Source organism: Odontesthes bonariensis, chromosome 6, assembly GCF_027942865.1.
Source record: "Odontesthes bonariensis isolate fOdoBon6 chromosome 6, fOdoBon6.hap1, whole genome shotgun sequence".
In the NCBI taxonomy this organism is placed as follows: domain Eukaryota; kingdom Metazoa; phylum Chordata; class Actinopteri; order Atheriniformes; family Atherinopsidae; genus Odontesthes; species Odontesthes bonariensis.
The window spans coordinates 40,503,239-40,523,110 of NC_134511.1; the positions used below are offsets into that span (position 1 = coordinate 40,503,239).

The 19,872-nt window shown below is 41.8% G+C and overlaps 2 protein-coding genes across 2 annotated transcripts; one reads left to right on the top strand and one right to left on the bottom strand.

The window, feature by feature from the left end:
• The first annotated feature begins 6,626 nt into the window (after positions 1-6,626).
• On the top strand, positions 6,627-14,793 carry poc5 (POC5 centriolar protein homolog (Chlamydomonas)). Its single transcript, XM_075468804.1, has 13 exons — positions 6,627-6,712; positions 7,288-7,371; positions 7,729-7,852; positions 8,449-8,547; positions 8,677-8,867; positions 10,135-10,311; positions 10,763-10,867; positions 11,026-11,205; positions 11,610-11,793; positions 12,436-12,569; positions 12,884-12,985; positions 13,943-14,113; positions 14,215-14,793. Exons 2-13 carry the CDS (start codon positions 7,288-7,290, stop codon positions 14,347-14,349), a joined length of 1,686 nt encoding a protein of 561 aa, XP_075324919.1. The 5' UTR covers positions 6,627-6,712; the 3' UTR covers positions 14,350-14,793.
• On the bottom strand, positions 14,757-19,083 carry ankdd1b (ankyrin repeat and death domain containing 1B). Its single transcript, XM_075468805.1, has 15 exons — positions 18,863-19,083; positions 18,441-18,541; positions 18,211-18,309; positions 18,026-18,124; positions 17,739-17,843; positions 17,555-17,656; positions 17,278-17,376; positions 16,826-16,924; positions 16,583-16,681; positions 16,327-16,425; positions 16,133-16,231; positions 15,886-15,981; positions 15,333-15,534; positions 14,960-15,091; positions 14,757-14,868 (listed from the first exon to the last, which is right to left on the bottom strand). Exons 1-15 carry the CDS (start codon positions 19,029-19,031, stop codon positions 14,813-14,815), a joined length of 1,656 nt encoding a protein of 551 aa, XP_075324920.1. The 5' UTR covers positions 19,032-19,083; the 3' UTR covers positions 14,757-14,812.
• Between the last annotated feature and the right edge of the window lie 789 nt (positions 19,084-19,872).

The following is a 19,872-nucleotide window of genomic DNA, read 5'->3' on the forward strand; positions in this document are numbered from 1 at the left end:
GAGAGATAGTGGCAGGAGAGACGCAGCGAGAGAGGGAAGCGTAATCAATAATTGTATTTCATTGAGTGATGTGGGCAATTCCGTCTGATGGAACAATCTAGTTAGATGACTGACGTGAAACGCTGCAACGCATGAATACTAAACAGATGAGAAGGGTCTCATTTAAGCAACAAGGAAGAGTCTCTGATTCTCGTCCATTTTCTATAATGAAGCCAAATACCATGTGTTAAAACGAAGAAAGGCTTATTGGAAAAAAAATACACTTAATTGACAACAGCTGCTTCTATGAAAAGTTTCATAGACTTCTGCAAATGTGAGTTGCAAGTATATTCATGCAAATTGAATACTTTACATATTAGTGCTCTCTGTGGCCTGTTTTCTACTAAAACACAGAGCTTTTTTTTTTCAGAAACTTTGTGAGAGCCCACCTTTTCATGCAGACTCCAATCTGAAAGCGCATTTACATTTAGTCTCTGTCCGTGGTGCTGAACCACCAACAACACCTGAGCGTTTCAGCAGCTGAGTGCGACCATGATTCACTAATGACCGTCTATATTATGCACATTCTCCGCTTCTCTCAAAATCCAGGTGCGACTTTCAATCTTTTCTGTGCCTTATTTTGAGCACCTGTTTTACACCGCCGTACTTGATTAAGTTCATCTTCTCAGTGAAAAATGGACACGAAAATGAAGAAATCCCGCACTGCACTGCAACATGGAGCACTGCAAACATTATAACATACATATGCAGAATCATGCACACAGTAAGAACTCGTTAATCGATGTTTTGTTGTGCAAGAGCAAAAGTCTCAATATTGTTATTCTATGGACTTCAGCCCTTCACCAGTGTCCTATGTTAAATTCATTTCGGTTTATTTGGCTAATTCATAAATAAGAATATAAATTCGGGGCACTTTACACAGAAAGTTAACGAGTTCAAAACAGGTTCAATTAGATGCAGTCCAACCACATAGCCTACATTTCAGTCCAGTTCCTTCTACTGGTGCTAACAGCCTCATCTTAAATGCTCTGAATTCGTGCTCGTGAGATACGCTAACAAGGGGTCAAATGAACATAACTTCAAATGGAACAAAGAATAAACACCCTACATGAACCCTTGTTAATACACTGTAAAATATATATATTCTGCAAAACAGAGACTATGCCATAATCAAAGGTGAATCGTGAGAATGTTAAACAACCTCATAGATATTGCTTATATTTGAATGATTGGTTTCCACTTCAACCGCTAATGGAACAAAAAAGGGGGGGTTGCGGAGTCCAGATTGTCCTACTTTGAAGCGTGATGGACTATTCAGTCTTTCTGATTTCCATTTGAGCATACCACACCAATTCCACCCTTTTGAGCTGAGGAGCATTACACAAATGGAGTACTTCCAGGGAATCACTGTACAAACTTCTGTCAGCACTCCTTATGCTTCCCCTGAAAGGATCCAGCCAGAGGAAATCACAGTTTATAATAACTATCACCTTCCCACTTACCAGGATATGAAAAGACTGAGGCTCTTTAATTCAATGCAGTGGTCCCTCTTAAGAAGCTGAAGAAACCTTCACAACAATTGGACAGCCACACAGCTCACAAACCTGATTATCTGCAGCTTTACAGTGAGGGGCCCGGACCCCCTGACAGTCCTCATCATAAGTCTGAGCGACACCTCTGAGTAAAGAGGAGCTATACCACAGCTTCGGTGGGGGGGGTGTGAATGACAGAAAGTATTTTCACTCGGTTTCCAGATGCTTAGAAAAAAAAGGTTGCGCAATGGATCATTTCAAACACAATGTTAACAACGTTACTTCAGTCAAATATTTGATACCAAATCAGACTGCTTTCGTGATGTATGCACAACTTACCTGATGGTCATTCATAATAAATAAAATTAGATTTGATTTGCTACTTTTGTTCTAAACAGTGAAGCCAGAAGACAAGCACATACACCCTTATTTACAACAACAATCTTGTGTCTTTTAGAAAGCTTGTGCTTGTCTCACTATTGCATTTTACTCGTAATCAAGGGCTTAGCATGAGAAAGAGGTGCAATTTAAGCACAAGAAAACACTGTTTTTGTCACACAGCTCAAAAAACAGCAGCCACAGAGGGAGCAGTACCGTTGAAAATGACCTGCCACCGATCAATTCTTTAACAGTAAATGCATAACCTACAGGCTCTTGGGGGATAAATAGAGTCTTTAGATTAAGTGTAAGACAACAACTGCCTGCCTGTGTGTCTGCCATGATCCTAATGCCTTTGAAACTCGCAAGTGATTCCTGGATAAAGTGAGAGCGGGAAATAAGGGAAATAACCGACTGATGCAAGCACAGGGACATTCAGCCTCTCCGTGTTCACATCATTAAAGCCGGCAAACTATATCAGCACAAAGAGGAAGACTCTGCAGCACTGTCCACTGTGGCAAAGGACTGCCACTGAACTCTTTCTTGAATTACAACCAGTACATCTCATTCATCATTGTCTCTCTCTTTTTTTTTTTTTAGAAAAACTGAATCTAAATGGCTTCTTGTAAGAACACCATCCATCAAAGAAATGCACCCAACAAACACATAGAAACGGCTGCCAAACACTGATTGTGTATATTATTTATCACTAAATACACCGAATAGTATTTCTTAAGTGTGCGAGGACAGACAGGCACACATTAAAAAAAGAAAAGTGTCAATCTTTTTGCTGAATTCAAGGAGTCACAGAAGCAGTGACCTGGTGTTTGCGGCGCTCTCTGCTTTTGATTTTGTTTGGTGGGGAAAGAATCCCCCCTCAAGCCATAAGACTCCATTTACTAGTGCTCAAGAGATGAGGAGCACTTAGCTTAATGTACAGGACAGTAAAAATAACCCTCATACACACAGGCAAAGAAATGTTCATGGACTCCAGTCTTTTAATCACAATTGAAATACAACATATATATATATATATACATATATATATATATATGTATATATATATATACATATATAGATATATAGCCTCCTGAATTCAAATGCAGGAAATGATAAATATAGCCTGATATTGGGTAGACATTCAGTCAGTGCCAGTGCTTGAATTCCATATGTGCAGTGTTGTGTATATAATAAACTGTACTGTATTTTATCATATAGAATTTCTGAGATGACATCAGACATGTTTCAGTAAACACCACAACTCCACTGTGGAACTGTAGAGTTTCTCATTGTATTTTAAAACTATGGTGGTTTTTGAATAAGTGAGTGTCCGATCTTGTCAATTGAATCAACTGGGAACAGTTTTTTCAGTCAGTTTATGTACATTTACCAATTGTAAACTGGTTATAATGAATGAATTATGATAGATAGTAAATTAATAATATATGAATAAATAATAAACCTATCACTTCATCCAGCAGAGGCTGACAAGGAGTCACAGCATGTCCCTAACAAAAAACACTGGTTGAGACACAGTTTGCCAGGTCATCACAAAGAAACAGGCTCACACTCACACTTATAGCAAAATTAGAATAATGATTAACCTAATTTGCATACCATGTCATGTCACCACCAATTTTCACACAACAAAGCCTGCCCCATAAGTTTCAGTCAACAAAGAAAGAATAAAACTCTGACTCAAGCCTTTCCAAAATGTTCATCTGTTAACAGTAAATTCCTAAGAATAATGACATTTTCTCAAATTGCTGCGAAGTGTTATCTTCCTCAATTAACAGTAGAGGACTGTTCAAATCTTACTGTAAAACAGCACAAAAGTTTTATCTTGAACATGTGCCAACTGAATTATGGTGCGTGAGGACCGTACGGTGTTTCAGTACGCACATATCACACACATCAGTTGTATTAGCTTTTTATTTACAGAATGATGCTTCAGTCCTGAGATGGACTAAAACGAATATGATACCTGCAGGGCCAGCTTTCCTTAATGGATTAATGGAGAGGTGGAGGTACACGGGAACATCTGTCTGCTGTGTGGACGCTGATCATAACTGCGTGTGCCTTGTGGAGACAGAAGCTCGGACTAACTGATTTAGTTTGCATCTTTACTGTCAGCCTCCACTGCTCGTCTGGGTAACAAGTTGCATCATGCTGCGGGGATGGGCTCCATATTCAGTAAAGAGATGCAAAATATTCCACCTTGTTGCATCCTATCTGGCAGTTAACATTTTGTTATCTGAGCGCATCCGTGTGTTTAACAATATCTGGCAAATTTGGCACACAAGCATTCAGAAAGCAAAAGAAAAGGACACCGGTGTCATCGACCGAGGCGTGTGATGGATTACAGTGGCCCAAGGGGGAAGTCCTGGTCCATCAAAATGTGATGAAAACTAATTTGAAAACGGTGGGCAGGTATGAATAACTCTACGACGTGTTGGAGTAACATTGTGTTTGGTGAGAGGTCATTATTGTCTCATATGTGAGAAAAATGGGCTGATAACATTACGATTGATGATAGCACATTAGCTGTTGTCTTCAGGAGTTATGGCAGTCTGTAAATACACCTGACTGAAAATCGATCACAGGCAGGAACAATTTCACATCACGTTTGTGATCAGTTTCACTATCAGAGTGAAACAGATGGAACAACATATATTGTGTATTTGCAGGAAGAAAATGGGGGAATGCAGCACCACGAAACCTGTGGAATTTGTCCAAAAGGGCAAAAACATCTTGTATCAAAAGATTCCTTAACAAAGTCATCCCGTACTAACACAAAATGTTATGTCCAAATTTCTGTTCTTTCTACCATTGCAAGGCCATGTATAGCCTATAATGTTGCAGAGCTAATATACCAGAGGGAAGAAAGTCGAATGGATTGGGATTGTTGTCCTGGAACAGATTGAACAGGCTACGAGAGAAGACTGTGAGCTGAATCCCATTTCAACTCACAAGCCCAGGTGCATTTCGTTTGCTGAGAGGAAGGGGAAATTTACCAAAGGGGTCTTAATAGGGGTTTGAGGCAGTAAAACCAGCTTTAATCTAACTGCTATCAAAAGTAGTGTATTACTTTTCTCTGCAACAAAAGGAAAACACTATACAGAGTGGGTACAGAGTGGAGGTCTTACTCTATCGTGTGTGTATCTTAAACTCAGATTTATATGATTGTTTCTGATTTTACGCATTGTTGTTCCCATGGGAGTCAGAAGACAGGTGCACTTGGTACTGAATTCCTTAAATTGCTTGTTGATTAAGACAACATGAATTACATACTTGACATTAGGTATCTCAGTTTAATGTTTCCTAATTTTTTACTCTCATGTTGGACAATTAAAAGGCTGCAATTTGCAGCCATTAAGGATGAAAATGAATAGACATTTTTGAGAAAGTGCACAAAACTCCCTAAAAATACAACAAAAATCACCCCGAATGAGAGCGTTATGAACGCGAGGATAGTCTGCTCTGAAATAAAAATAGGTAATCTGTGGAGCTTCCTGTCCTTCAACAGGAAACCTTCGCTCCCCACAGAGCATCAAGGATTATCCTCAGTGCCTCACAGTCCTGCATCAACTGTCAAGACTTTTAAGGTTTATTCAGTGTAATAGATGTGGAGCCAAAGACTTTTGCAAATTTCAGTTTTTTTCCTTCTTTTACAGATTTCCGTCACCAATGTGGAACAATGCATCAGCTCTCTTTTAAAAAGTCAGCTTGCAGGGCTCATTACAGAACTGACAGGACACCCTCGGACAATGAAGCCCTCCCAGCCAGGTGGCGAGGAGGCTCAAGTCCAACAGTTCCACCACAGCTCTGCCATGGCTGAGAGGGACCATATGTCTCTCCTCTCCGGAGCGTGTCAGAGCCCAGGACTGCCAAGCCGTTAGGCCTATCCCACATATGTGTCGTAATGCTGTTAAGCACTAAGTCTTCCAGTGGGGTTTACAGCATAGCGGCAGTTCGGTTTGTAAACCATCATCTGTTTTGTCTTTGCTCAAGTGAACAACAGAGGAATGAGCACAGGAAGGTTCACAGGGTGGTGGTATTCACCGAGGACCTACACCTTCTTTAGACAGGTACGTTTGTTTCTTTGTGAAACTGAGATTAATCCGCTATTCTCTTTACAGTCACACAATCTAGAAACCTTGTTTGCTCTTTTGAATGGGCAAAGAGCCATTATTATTTACGAAACACACGAGCAGACCAAAGTTTATTGTTATAGTTTTAATAAAATCAAAACCAATAAGGAAAAAATATATTTGGCTGTTTGAGTTATACAATATTATATCAAGTTTATATGCAGAAACCACTAAACGGTACATATTATTATTATATTATTATTGTATGATAGAGAACTTTGTCAAAGCATCATTTCTTAAAAACACATTTGACCTTTCTTCCTCTCGTTCGATAATAAATGAATGAATGAAAATACAATAAAACTCCGAAAGCCAAAGGACACAGATAATAACTAGTTTGTGCATCCACTGGCGGCCAAAATCAGTGTAAATCACACAGACCAAACCTCCAAACTCACAGGAAAACATTAGAGATTCATTTTCCTTTTAACTGCTGTAGACGCGAACGTTGTTCCGCTTATCGTTGCCCTGGAAATGATTGAACCAATCAGAGGTGATCTAGCCTGAGACGTTAGAAACAGAGGCCAATCAGAGAGTCTGTTGTTTGAGGGTCGGTCTATTTGAAAAGCCATTAGCAAGCACTTTCCAACTGACGATTACTGTAACTTGTGGTAAAAGCCAAGTGTGGTGCCCGAGCAACTGATAAAACTGGTAAGTATTTCGGATAAATCTACGTCTGCGCCGGCACGTTACCTCGAATGGTTTTGTTTAACATTAGCCTTTACTTCTGTAGCTAACGTTTGTCTAACGGTTAAATCAGAAGAAACCAAAGCTAATGTTTGTTGGGCTGTAGGAACCAAATAGTACTTTTAGCTTTTCTTCAAGCACATAGACAGTATTACTCGTCTGTTGTTGTTTTAAAACACAACGTAAGGTTTGTTGTAGGCGTTCAGTTATAATTAATTTCCATTACACCTGCAAGGGAGCCATGGAAACTGTTTTAAAATGCACTATCCAGTCCTTACCAAGTTACTATAGAAACTGTACTTTTTTAATAGAAACTGTAATTATCTGATATGAAATAGTGCTCATTATAATGTTCATTCCTTATCATTCATAAAGGCATAATCCCTCACATATATCAATATATATATATATATATATATATATTATCATATATATGCCACACACACCGACTGTGTGTGTGTGTGTGGCATTGTTGTTGTCTCATGCTGCTTCATGAGATTACTCCCATTCTTACTTCTCTGGGTCTTTTTTTCACTTAGATGTCTTCAGACGAAGAGGAACCAACCAGTCCCGTTCTGCCCAAAGACTCAGACTGGGGCAGCTCTGTGTCCTCAGAGCTCCAGGTGATTCGAGAGGACACACCTGTGTGTCTTAAATTCCCTCTGCAACACGTAGCACAACCTCACAAGTGAAGTTGGTTTGGAGCGTCACCGTTTTCTGTTAGATAGTTGACTTTTAATTGACAAATGTATTAAACAGCCTAATTACCCTCTCCCCTGAAGGTCGTCACAGAGCCCTCCCTTCTTTGCATTAAACTAGTCGCTTTCAGTGTCGCTCACTCTTTCCGAAAATATCTATTCATGTCAGTCCTATATTTTAAAATGTCACAAATGAAATGTTTTGGGTTTTTTTCATATACATGCATATATCAGGAGACGCTTGGGCCAACTGTTCTTGTTTTCGTGTGTTGGAATTACTAGGATGAGTATGAGGAGCTCCTCCGCTATGCTGTTATCGCTCCAAAGATTGAGGTGCTTGCAGGAGCTCATCTGAAGGGTCTGACTCCTCAAAATACAGATGACACGAAATTGCAGCACCGACCAGGTACCTTGGGTTCCCTCTGTGCACAGGACGCATTTATACACACACACACACACACACACAGATATATTTTGCTAAGCGTTTATGACAGAAGGTCAACGTTGGACCTCCCAGACACTGCTGCCCACATCAACTGATCAGCTGTCAAAAAGGACTTGCCATCACAATATGAAGAAAATGCGGTCTCTGTGTTTTCAGCTCGTAAGCCAATCAGACTGCCTTGATAGTATGCAGCTCTCATTGAAAGTTGAGTGTCATGGAAAAGCACACATGGATGTGGAGAACAGAAAGGCTGATTGGTAATGATCTGCTGGATCTCTGCCCGCACTGCTCTTTAGAGTGCACCCCCCCCTGCCTGCAGAATTTAATTACGACATTGACATAAGATGCTTTCCTGGACGAGGAACCGTGCTCTTCTTATTCTGCGCCGTCACATTTTCTGTTTTTAATCTGTCTTCTGTTTTAGGAATTTTACTCTCATCATTAAATCCCCGATAGCAGATTTATTTTTTTATAGCAACAATGCATTTTAATCAAGTCTTAACCGTTGTGTCTTCCTCACTTGCTGTAACTCGCGCGTGTTGTTTGGGATCCTGCAGCAGAGGCTAAAGATGGGAGACATTCCAGCAGGAGTGTGAGATCATCACAGGCCTCGCCCCTGATTGTTGAGCCCTCCACACAGCCAAGAGCCTCTCTTGGTAAACTGAATTAAAACACAAAGAAAAACAATGACATTGTGATGGGTAACCGCATGTTCAGTTTATTTCTATTAGATATGCTTAGAAATACCTCGACCATTGGACTGCGTTGTGTTTTCTGCCCTCCAGCTGACAGAACGGCAGGAGAGTCTGGCAAAGCGTCGGCGCTCTCAAACACAGACGGGCAACATGGACAGTCTGAGAGGTCTAGGTCAAACAGCCCAGACCCGCATGAGTTTGCTGTGACCGAGATGTTCATTTCAGACGAGAACATTTGCAGCATGGAGAACATTCTGGACACATGGAGCAACAACCTGAAGGTTTGAAAAGTTTGATTCCTTGTACCACAGCACTCTTCCCCCATCAACCACTCAATCAATCAGTCATATGTTTTCTGATTATATAGAGCGGAAATGGAGCTGAAAAAGAATCCCTTTGATGGCGGGGATGGGTTTTTAGCATCAGTCATTTCCATGCTGGAACATTTCTGTATGTTAAATGGAACTGTGGCACTGATTTGCTCATTTATTGTCAAATGAAATATGAAATTAATGAACTATTAACAGAATTATGTGCACATTTAAGTAACTAATGCAACAATTAATTTTCAGATGTGCTTTTACCGACAGAGCTGTCCTCTTAAAGAAGGATGTAGTCAAGTGGTTATATTTGTCATTTTGAGTAGTTGTGATTTTGACGGCACATTTACGGTCCTTAAATTACAAGAAGTTGTATTCGATGCCAATACATTTCTTTTCCTATTAAAAGCGTAAGCGTATCACCTAGCTGTTATTAAACTTTTACTGTAGCCATGGCATAAGATGAACTGGAAAGACGAATTGGCAATTCCAATTATTAGTTACGACAGCTGATTATTCGCTGAGATGTGACAGTCATGGCGGCCTTAACGACCCGGTGAGAGCGTGTGAAAAGACTGCGCCTGAGTTTTAATAATGCCTTTTGAAAAGTATGACAGCTCGACTCGTCTTGGAAGCGGTGACCTTTTTAATTGTGTGTGTGTGTGTCCCAGTGGAGTGATTGTGGAGGAGGTGGCTGGCCCCATGTGGGTGTCCATCCTGCCCTTTTCTGCCGATGTTGTACAGCTCATTCACGGAGAACAGATGACAACCAGTCACCTGCTAATCCGTGTTGATAAAAGAGCTGAGTTTGACCTGAGAAGAGGTGAAAAATCAGAGAGGGACACAGGCTGTGACCAAGAATGTGGTCTCTCAAATCTTTATTTCAGCTTTATAGAATGATTCTTGTTGAGTTTTTTTTTTTTTTTTTTTTTAGCTTATTTTACCTACAAGAACAAAAAGCATAGCAAGGAGAAGTCTCACACTGGTAAGTTCACAATGTGAGCATTTATTGGTTAAGCCAAAATTACAATATACTTGTGTGCTGTGCAAAAGCTTAAATCTTGCTTAAATTGACGGGAACCTATTAAATGTTTTAAGAAAAAAAACGGCACTAGAGAGAAAATCTGCAGTGTTCATACCTTGTTCCCATCACAAAAAAAGAGTAAAAATGTGTATACTTGCACCCATGTTTGCTTAAAATGTGTCCCACCCTCTATTCCCTAATTAGTCGAATGTGCTGACTGAGCTACGGAAGTGGAAGTTTGCCTTTATGGAGAAACACAAGCTGGAGATGATGAAGGAGAGGGAAAGACACGCAGCCCAAACAGCTGTCCTGAAGTTGGAGCTGGATGGCCTTAAAGAGCTGCTGCAGACCTATGAGACTTCCAACCAGAGAAAAGACGAGGTATGGGTGTTCTTTCCTTCCCTAGCACATCATTTTATGGTTGGTGAGACGGGGATTTAGCCTTGTACCGTTTGTGTCTGATTGGAAACTAGCTGATAAATGAATCATCCATTGATTATGGAGATTATTCACATATTAACTTGATAAACTTACCATTTGTTCTGTAAATCTTCTTTATGGCTATGATCGGAGTGCCAGTTGACATCATGAAATGGCAGCCGGTCTATCATTTTAATGAATATCGGCTTAGCTGACTTAACAGTCAAACTAACCCATTTTCTTTTTTACGTGTCCAGATGTTTCCAGGATCTATTTGTGTGGATCTATTTCGGTTACTTACTCTATAGCTCTCCTGTTTTATATCTGTTAGGCGCTTGAGTGAATAAGAGACGCCGTATCTGCTTTGTAGAGCAGCGCGTTTATTGTGTTACCTTGATGTGTCCTCCCGCAGGTGATTGCCAACCTGAGCCAAGTGTTGCAGAGACAAAAAGAAAGCATTGAAAAGATGAGGGCCTTTACCCACTGGAGACTGAAGCACATCGACGCCAAAGAAGAGGTACACTTTGAGTACTTATCTCAATTCACAAAACAGCTGTTTATGTATATGGGAAACTAGCTCCCAAGGGAAAATGATGATTGTGATGTACTGCAGCTGCACGAGAGCGATTATTAGCTTGTGAATATTTTTTCGTGGCCTTTGGCCTCCCCCGACAGGCTCACGCCGCTCGGGTGGCGCAGCAGCACTACAGTTTGCAGCTGAAGAAGAAGGTGTGGCTGGGCTGGCACTCTCTAGTTGAGAAGCACTGGAAGGTCAAGGTGGAGCGAGCGTGCCGATCCAGGGCTGAGGAGGTCTGCTCCCGCTTATCTGCAGATTACGAGGCCAAGCTGGCAGAGGTAAACGAGTAAGAGTGGCTCGAGGACACAGTGGGTATAATGAGACTGCATTGCTGAGCTCATTTCTGTACACCCTACCTTTATTACGTTGTTTTGCCATAGCAACTGCGGCACATTTACGGTAAATGTATATTCACAAAATGTGCTCTTTTTCTGTGCTCTACATATAAACTTAGCAGATGTAGCAGTGGAATTACTGCAGCCATTGTATGTAGATAGAAAGGTTGCAACAGGAATGGGATGAAATTAAGGGTTAATAATGCTGGTGCTACAGACGCATCGTACATCTGGGGTAACGAATGTGAGGTGGTAAGATTGAGAGTGAGAAACTCAACTTTGGCGGCTTTCTGTTTTATCTTAACTGATTATTTATGGATTCCCTCCATCTTCTAATGTTTTCACAGCACTGCAGAGCTTTAGAGAAGGCTCAGGCAGAGATCCACCGGTTACGAGTAGAACGAGAGCAGTACGAGGAATCTATGAAGAAGGCCTTCATGCGAGGTGTATGCGCTCTCAACATGGAGGCTCTTGGCATGTTCCAGTCCACAGAGGGACGACCGCAGCAACCTCCTGTTCACGAACAGCACGGTGTGTAGTCTTTGTTTTCTTTTCTTTTTTCCCTGATCTCATCTGACAGATGGATGAATCGGTGGTTGTTCTTAATGCTGACTGAAAGGTACTTTTCACGTTTGCATTTTCTATCTGTGCATGCTAACAAGCATAGATGGCATAAACCTGTGACCAGACAACAAGACATTCATCGAGGCAGCTGTGTTGGCTAAACTTTAGTCAGGATTCACCGTGACTGGGCAACACTTCAGCTTTAGGGTCCAAGTCTGCTGTTTTTGAGAAGCTGCTGAAGGTCCGAGCTGCTGGATTTCAACCTGCTCATCCGTCTGCTCTCAGGATTTATACGTTTGGAAACCTAAAACCATGTCAGACTGTTAATTAAAATGCTCTTGTGTATCTTCGTAATTGTTAATGAGCCATTTATGCTTTTTTTTTTTTTTTTATTAGCCACCTTATTGAAACTTATTCAAACGGCTTCTCCATCACACCTTTGTTTTCATTTATAAATCCGATGCGATTTTTATTTATTTTTTTAGTGACATTTAATACAAACTCTACCATTTTTAATCATGATTGACAGGCAGAAGGTGAAATCGCTCAACTACCAGTAAGATCTTAGAGTGAGTGGGTTACATCTGTATTTATTTTTGTTTCTGGAAGGTTCTTTGCCTCCCCACGATGAGCCTGGACCTGCTACACTGGCTCAACTTCAACCATATCCCACCTCCTCCACGAGGTTCAGTCCGGTCCATTTTGAGCACACACAGCCTTCCCACAGTGAAACAGATCATATGGTAAGCCCCTGACAGTTTAGTTAAAACACGTGTAAGGTGCGTTTACTATTCACACACCTCTGTTCATCTTTGCCATTTTTCAGTTAAATTTAAATAAATCATTATTGTAATCATTACTAAGAGATTGAGATCTTTCTGTAAATTAGCATTTTTGTTTGGCTTTTCCTTCTTTTTACTGAGAAGATGCCACTGAAACAAGCCTTTGTAGAATGATATTTATAGTGCACATAGTCAGTTTGCCTTATTAAAGCCTTCTCATTTAAGTAGTTGCACTTCCTCTACATTCAGCTCCCATTTCCCCTTATTTTCCTTAGGTGGGTTCTAGAGCACCCATGTCCCACGAAGAAGTACTCCCTCCCACTGCAGTGGTGCACAGCTCACTTCCACTTGGAGGCATCGCAAGTTCTCACAAACAGGTTGATATCTCACCACTTTATCCACTGACTCTGTTACAATGGTGAAATGAAGGCGTTAAAGGGACAGTTCGCGTCTTCTGACATGAAGCTGTATGACATCCCATATCAACAACATCATTTCTGAACATCTTCTTACCCCCTGCTGCGTCCTGTGAGCAGAGTTCCAGCCTCGTTTTGGTGTTGATGAAGGTAGTCCGGCTAGTTTGCTGGGGTTTAAAAAATAAAGCTTCTTGCTTCTCAAAACAATATGCGTTCAACAGAGTAATACATTTGCATCACAAAATGGTTCATCCAGAAAAAGTCAGACCTCACAATCGGTTGGCCCTATTTTCTCTCTCCCTTCGTATCACTGCCTGCTTGTGTAGACCGAGCAGTCCCCTGCTTCCGAGCAGGAAACACCGTAACAGGCGCGGCTGTCGGCAGGCGGCAGCAGGCAGTGATACGAAGGCAGAGAAAATGGGGCCAAGAGATTGTGAGGTCTGACTTTTTCCTGGAGAACCATTTTATGATGCAAATGTATTACTCTGTTGAACGCATATTGTTTTGAAAAGCAAAACGCTTTATTTTTTAAACCCCAGCCAACTAGCCGGAACTACTTTTGTCAACACCAAAACTCAGCTGGAACTCTGCTCACAGGAGGTAGCAGGGGGTAAGAAGATGTTCATAAATGATATTGCTAGTATGGGATGTCACACAGCTTCATGTCAAAATAGGCGAACTGTCCCTTTAACCTTCACAGCAGCTATGCCAAAGTGTAGCATAGTCGCATCAAATACAAACTGGTTACGGAGAACACAACACATAAACGTCTCCAGTCAGCGGACTGTTTTCTGTCTCCATATTTCTGCTCCATCTCTTCTGTGTTTCCATAGATTTCCATAAACAAGTGTTGAAAGAAACAAAAGATCATACCTTCTACTTTAACTTTACATGCACGTTATGATATTTGTGTTTCAGGTCAGCGGTCGCATTGTGACAGCGAGTCAACAAAAACCCTCAAAGACCGTAACGGCTCGCATCACCGCCCGTGCCGACCTCGGTAAAGCAGCACGCACCAATCTCCAGGTGATGGGAGTGGCCCCGCCCGTGAGCTCTGTGATCGTCGAACGTCACCATCCGGTTACACAGGTGCGGATGCGTTACTTTTTACCACCTATGAGTCATGACGTGCAGTTCAGTCGGGGAAAGCTGAAAATAACTCTCGTCCTGCTTGTCTTTGACGCTCTCAGCTCACTGTCGGACCGGCTACAGCTGCTAAGTTTCCTCGCTCCGCGCAGCAGAGCCACGCCTCCACTGCAGGCCGAGGGTCCTCCCGAACGCACACCAGCTCGTGCCATGTGCACTCCATCAAAGTAGTTGACTGATCACCAAGTGCAGTTTTAGGCTGTAACTCATCCTATGCAACAATCCATGCAATACGTACGTTAGCATTGATGTCAAGTCGGTTTTAATCTGACATAAGCAGTGACTTTGCCCTCGATGTCACTTGATCGTCTTCTGTTCACGTTTGTGAAGAGCACAACAGGAATTTTCTCAGGAAAGTAGTTGATTATTACCGACTTGACCGATTTTAGATTTCATATGAAGGTTTTAATTTAAATTATGCACAGTCAAGAATGTAGTTTACTGTATGAAATCAGTCCAAGATGTGGCAACAGTGGTGTGGCACCGTTGTATGATATATTGTATAATATATGTTGTGTATATATATATATTGTATCATAAGTATAAAATTCATTTTATACTAATGATCTGTTACACAAAGCTATTTTTGGAATAAATATTTTATTTGTAGTGGTTTAAGCTGATCCGCGGCAGCACTCCTCTTCATGAAGTGCAGCAGCTCTTACTGCTGCTACTTACAGCCTCCGTCCGAAGCTTATCTGGAAGACACGTACACATTTTACTCAGAAAAACTGTTTTTGTATGTGTCGGAATCTTTTGTTTTGTAAAAACAACTGTTAACGAAGGCACCTGCAGCTTTCCTGTTGCCGGTGGCGATGAGGCCGCGGTACAGTTCCTTGGCAGGACTCCTCTGAGCCAGCTCCTCCCCGTGGAGCCAGATCAGCAGCATCCTGTTCCCATGCTCTTTATAGCTCTGCTGACCTGTGGACAAACGCACCACTGTGTAATCGGAAAAGCAGTTCCGCTTTCAAGAACAGGAAAAATAGAGTTTTTTAAAAAAAATGAATTAAAATATGAATTAAATCAATATAAATAAATCATTGCAGGTTCATGTATATTTTAATTGCCGAGGATTTGTAATTGCATCATGTGAGAGTGAGAGGATTGTGTTGGAGTTTCCAAACACAAAAAGCCCGTCCTGTGTGTTTCTGTGTCGTGGCACCTGTCCACTGCTCCTCGATGGCAGACACTTGCTCCCGAGTGAAGCCCCACTGCTCCGCCAATCTTTTCCAGTCTCCTGCCTTCAGGAGCTCGTAGGCCAGGCGCCACGCCATCGAACGGAGTCGCCTGGTCTCAGAGCGATGGTCAAGTTTAAATGTAAGTGGATACTCGCTGTGAACGCTTTCATTAAGCTCGGGGTTGGCCTGAAAGGGTAATTAAATCATGTCAGAAGCCTGATAAAGGCCACCAGGCCCGGAGAACATAGGACAATTATCATTATTAGCAATATGAGTGCCGGAGTTTAAAATCAACAATGCTACGGAATCATTAATATAGTTAATTCAATTGAAGGAAAATTGTCTGTCTGGTGTTTCTGGGTCGGGAGTCTTTTTTAAAAATGTTTATAACGGATGCCTTAATGCTAATCGAGAAAGCAACATTTGGGAAATGAATCATTTCTGTTGATTAGTGATTGATTTCAAACCCTCAAAGGTGCATTCTATCGCCCCAAAAACCTGTAGTTAAGTTACACGGATCATTTGACTGTCTCTCACCTTTATCCAGGCGAAGTATCTTTCTGCTTTGATGATCATGTCCACAATAATCACCTCATCTGCTCTGGCTGCAACACCCAAAGCTGTCTTACCCTGCTGCTCCCAAACCAGCGGGTACAGGGAAATTTATATATTAGTATATTAGAATGGATAAATAGATTAGCGTTTGTCAATCTTTCCTTTGGATTGCCTACAGCTTAATTTATATGGCAACTGCAACACTGTTTGAAAAAGTGTGAATTCTTACTCTGTCCTGGAGTGTCAGATCCACATCGGATTTAAGAAGCATTTCCACAACTTCGGTCCTGGCCAGTTCTGCAGCTAGATGCATGGCAGTCTGGGACCTCTGACAGCAGCACAGTGAGGCGCAGTGAACATTTTCCTGCTTCAGTGTTCTTTATATGTGCAGACTAAATGTTGTGATGTCACGGTTGAACATACCATATCTGTGATGTTAATGTTGCAGCCTCCGGCTATAAGGGAATGGATCACAGGAAGGTGGCTGTTCTCCACTGCCAGGTGGAGAGGTGTCTGCAGGCGCTGAGAACAAACGGATTCTGTTACACGAGCCCAAACGATGAGCTGGCATTCTGGAGAAAGATGCCTGGAAATGATTTTCAAGGTAACAGCAAAACCTATGAGGGATCAGGAAAAGCTGTTGGTCTGTTCTGCTGCCACCTACCTCGTGCTTGATTACCTGATTTTGGAAATCCGTATAGGCATGGTGCTTTGTGAGGAGTTGGACAAGAGAAGCGTCTCCTCTCTCTGACACGGGGTGCAGAGCGCTGCACTTGGCCTGCAACGAGTCGGAGTTCAGTTTGGATTATTTTTATTTTTCACATACTGAGCTAAAGTTGAACCTCTTGTACATGTTGAATGAACAACAGGGAAGTATTAGCAGGGACTAAATTCTTTGAGTCAGCATCATGTCGTATTGTACCACTGTCAGAATGTTGGGGTCACAGTCGGCCTCCAGCAGGGCCAGGACGCAGTCTTCATGACCATCCTCTGCAGCCTGATACAACGCCGTCTCACCGTCCTGCAACCCAAAGCATTTAGCAACACTTTCCAAAAGACTTGTTTTTCTCTCTAACTTTAACCAAGAACGCTTCAGAAACCAACCTTTGCAACACAGATGAAACTGGGACATGTATTAATCAATCAATAAGTTATCTGAAATTGATTTATGCTGTTAATCTTGGGAAGCCTTCAGTTGTAGAATAATAAATGTAAAAAATTGAGTTAAGAAGTTATAGCTTACAAATTTGGAATTTTTTTTAACTCAATCCTCACTCATCTAAGACTAAAATGAACCTGAAATAACACGTTCAGCATTCTTGTAAACACATGTACAGCTCAAATCCAGCAGGGGATTGCAACACCGTTACAAACCGTGTTGACTTCATCCCGAGTATCAAAGCTCTGCAGCAGCAGTTGGAGAGCGTCCAAGTGGCCGTTCCTGGCAGCTAAGTGGAGGGGCGTGTCCCCTCTCTGCCAGAAGGGAAGGAGGCAAACCACACACATCAAAGAGTGTTTGACTTTGAGCTTCATCTTTTATTGCAGGTGAAACACCTTAAATACACACTCAGGTCCATGTTGATATGAGTAACCTTATATTTACTGTATGAAGATGCACCAAACACACAGCAGCAGCAGCAGCAGCGCGCACCTTATTTGGCTTCATGGTGGCCATGTTGTAGGGCTCCATCAGTATCTCTAACATTTTAACGCACCCATGTTCTGCTGCCAGTGCGAACGGCCGGTGTCCTGACTGAAGCACAAGAGCTGTTACAGAACAGCAGAATCCGCTGCAGGGACTTTAGAAGCTAACCAAGTTTACAGCTGAATTTTACCTGGTCATCTTTGTCCAACTCTTTCATCTGCAGGTCATCGATGATGTACTCTACAATCTCTGTGTGACTGTTGATGGCGGCGCAGTGCAGAATGTTCAGTCCATCCTGAGATGGAGAGGCCAGTTTTAAATAAGAACACATTTTCTGTTACACAAAGGGGATTTTATTTACAGGAGCTCACAAGTGTTAGGTTTATAATCCAGTGTAATCAACACTAATAAAAAATAAAAAAAAGTGGCCACGTTATTCTATTCAGGACTCAGAGAAATCTCATTAAGCTGCTTTACCTCGTTCTCGACCTTCTCTTCAGCCCCAGCACGCACTAATAATTTCAAGATTTCCAAGTTGCCGAACAGGGCAGCCAGATGAATGGGTGCCACGCCATACTGTCAGAGACAGCAGAGAATGCAAACTTGCTTACAGATATCTCTTGAGCTATTGTTCTTAGCTCAAACATTTCAAACCTTCACACCTTGTCCTTTTGATCCACCTTGATCCTGCGCTGTAGAAGATGCTGAACGGCCTCAATGCTTTTGCCAGCTACTGCGTAGTGAAGGGCAGTCCTATTGTGCTGAGCCAAAGAACATTAACAGTATGTCAATGAGTTCCTATAGAACCAGTGAGGCTGTTCAACCTTTTTTTTATGTGGTATTAAATACCATATCAAAGTAATGCAGTGTTATACAATTGGGATAGACCCACCACATTCCTTGCATTGGCATTCAGGCCTTTTCCAATATCCTTCATGGTCTGCACATCATTCTTCTTAGCTGCTTCCATAAACTGCTTCTCTGTCTGGAGCACTGTTCAACACGGTTAATGGTTTTACCATTTTATATAAGCTGATTAAAAAAGGGTGCAAATGGATCATGTTTAAACTTCCACAGCAGCTAACTAAACTGCCCGCCGACAAAGTTCCATGAAAAAATGGAAAGCAAATAAAGTGTGTTCCTTGGAAAACAACCATGCATGCAGTTCCTCCTTCACAGCATAGAGCTAACTATTAACATTTAAACCTGTGTATAAAATAGCTTTTGCTCTCTAATTTCTCTACATGAATTTTCTGTTTTAAACAAAAGTTCCAGTCCATCAATGTTCCTCTGTTTGTTGTTTAGCAAACTCACACATCTCTTTGTTGTCAAAGCTGTCATCCGTCTCTTTGTCCGAGTGTTTGTTGAGGTCAGCAAAGCCCCCGACGGTCCCCGGTCGCACCCACTTCCGAGGGTCCAGATTGTCCTTCTTAGGACCACGCTCCTTGATCATGGTCTTCAAAGCCAAGGCCCTTCTCTCCATTGGGACCTCTTTGTAGTAAAGACACCCTGTCTCACTGTTTTCCTGGGTCACACAGTAGACATACAGCAGAGGCTTATTCGTGTTTACTTTACCAGCTCACGCCCTTAAAGGGCCTGCTGATAACAAACACCAGAGTATATTTACCGTGACATGCTTCTCTTGTGTGCATGACTCTTAGATATTATAACTATGGTGTAATTTATTTATCCATCGACTGAAAAACATGAAATGCTAATACCAAACTATGACTCAAAGATTTATCAAGGTTAACACAAGGAGGCGGTTTAACTCGCCTTCCCAGGAAAGTTCGGTTAGTTGTCAGACATGTTTGTTCTCAGAAATGGCTCACCTTCACTCAGGCTGAGGCATTTGTGTTTTTCTACCGGTCCACCTGAGACCTGGGGGTTTTTTTGTTTCATATCAGCCTTAAAACTGCCCCCAACCCGGTCTCAACCTTGGTTTAACCTTTGTGCGCTGTCCTGCTGATTCTGACCATTTACCAGGAGGAAAAATCCCAATGAACAATCATCAGCCTGAGACTGATCAATGTAGGCTCATTGTCTGAGAACATGTTAAGGCACTAGGGCTGGGACGATATGACCATTCGATTTGTATCACGATTCTTGATAATTGCGATTCTACAAGTATTGCGATTGGATATAATCAGTAATTGCAATTTTCTTCCTCCTTAAAAAACAAACAAGTTGAATCACACACTTCTAGAATGAATGTCGTTCCCATAAACGATCCACATCAGTCTGTGTCAGTCAGTCCAGCAGCTGACAAAAAGAGGTCCTTAACTAAATGAATTGGAATGTCCACACAGCACAAATGTGAGCTA

Coding starts and splice junctions, on each gene's coding strand:
- ankdd1b (XM_075468805.1), bottom strand. CDS start 19,031: ATGGAGAGAAGGGCCTTGGCTTTGAAGACCATGATCAAGGAGCGTGGT. Junction 18,310..18,440: donor ATGCCAATGCAAGGAATGTG/GTGGGTCTATCC, acceptor TCTTTGGCTCAG/CACAATAGGACTGCCCTTCA. Junction 18,125..18,210: donor AGGTGGATCAAAAGGACAAG/GTGTGAAGGTTT, acceptor TGTCTCTGACAG/TATGGCGTGGCACCCATTCA.
- poc5 (XM_075468804.1), top strand. CDS start 7,288: ATGTCTTCAGACGAAGAGGAACCAACCAGTCCCGTTCTGCCCAAAGAC. Junction 8,868..10,134: donor CATGGAGCAACAACCTGAAG/GTTTGAAAAGTT, acceptor TTCCCTAATTAG/TCGAATGTGCTGACTGAGCT. Junction 12,570..12,883: donor ACAGTGAAACAGATCATATG/GTAAGCCCCTGA, acceptor TATTTTCCTTAG/GTGGGTTCTAGAGCACCCAT.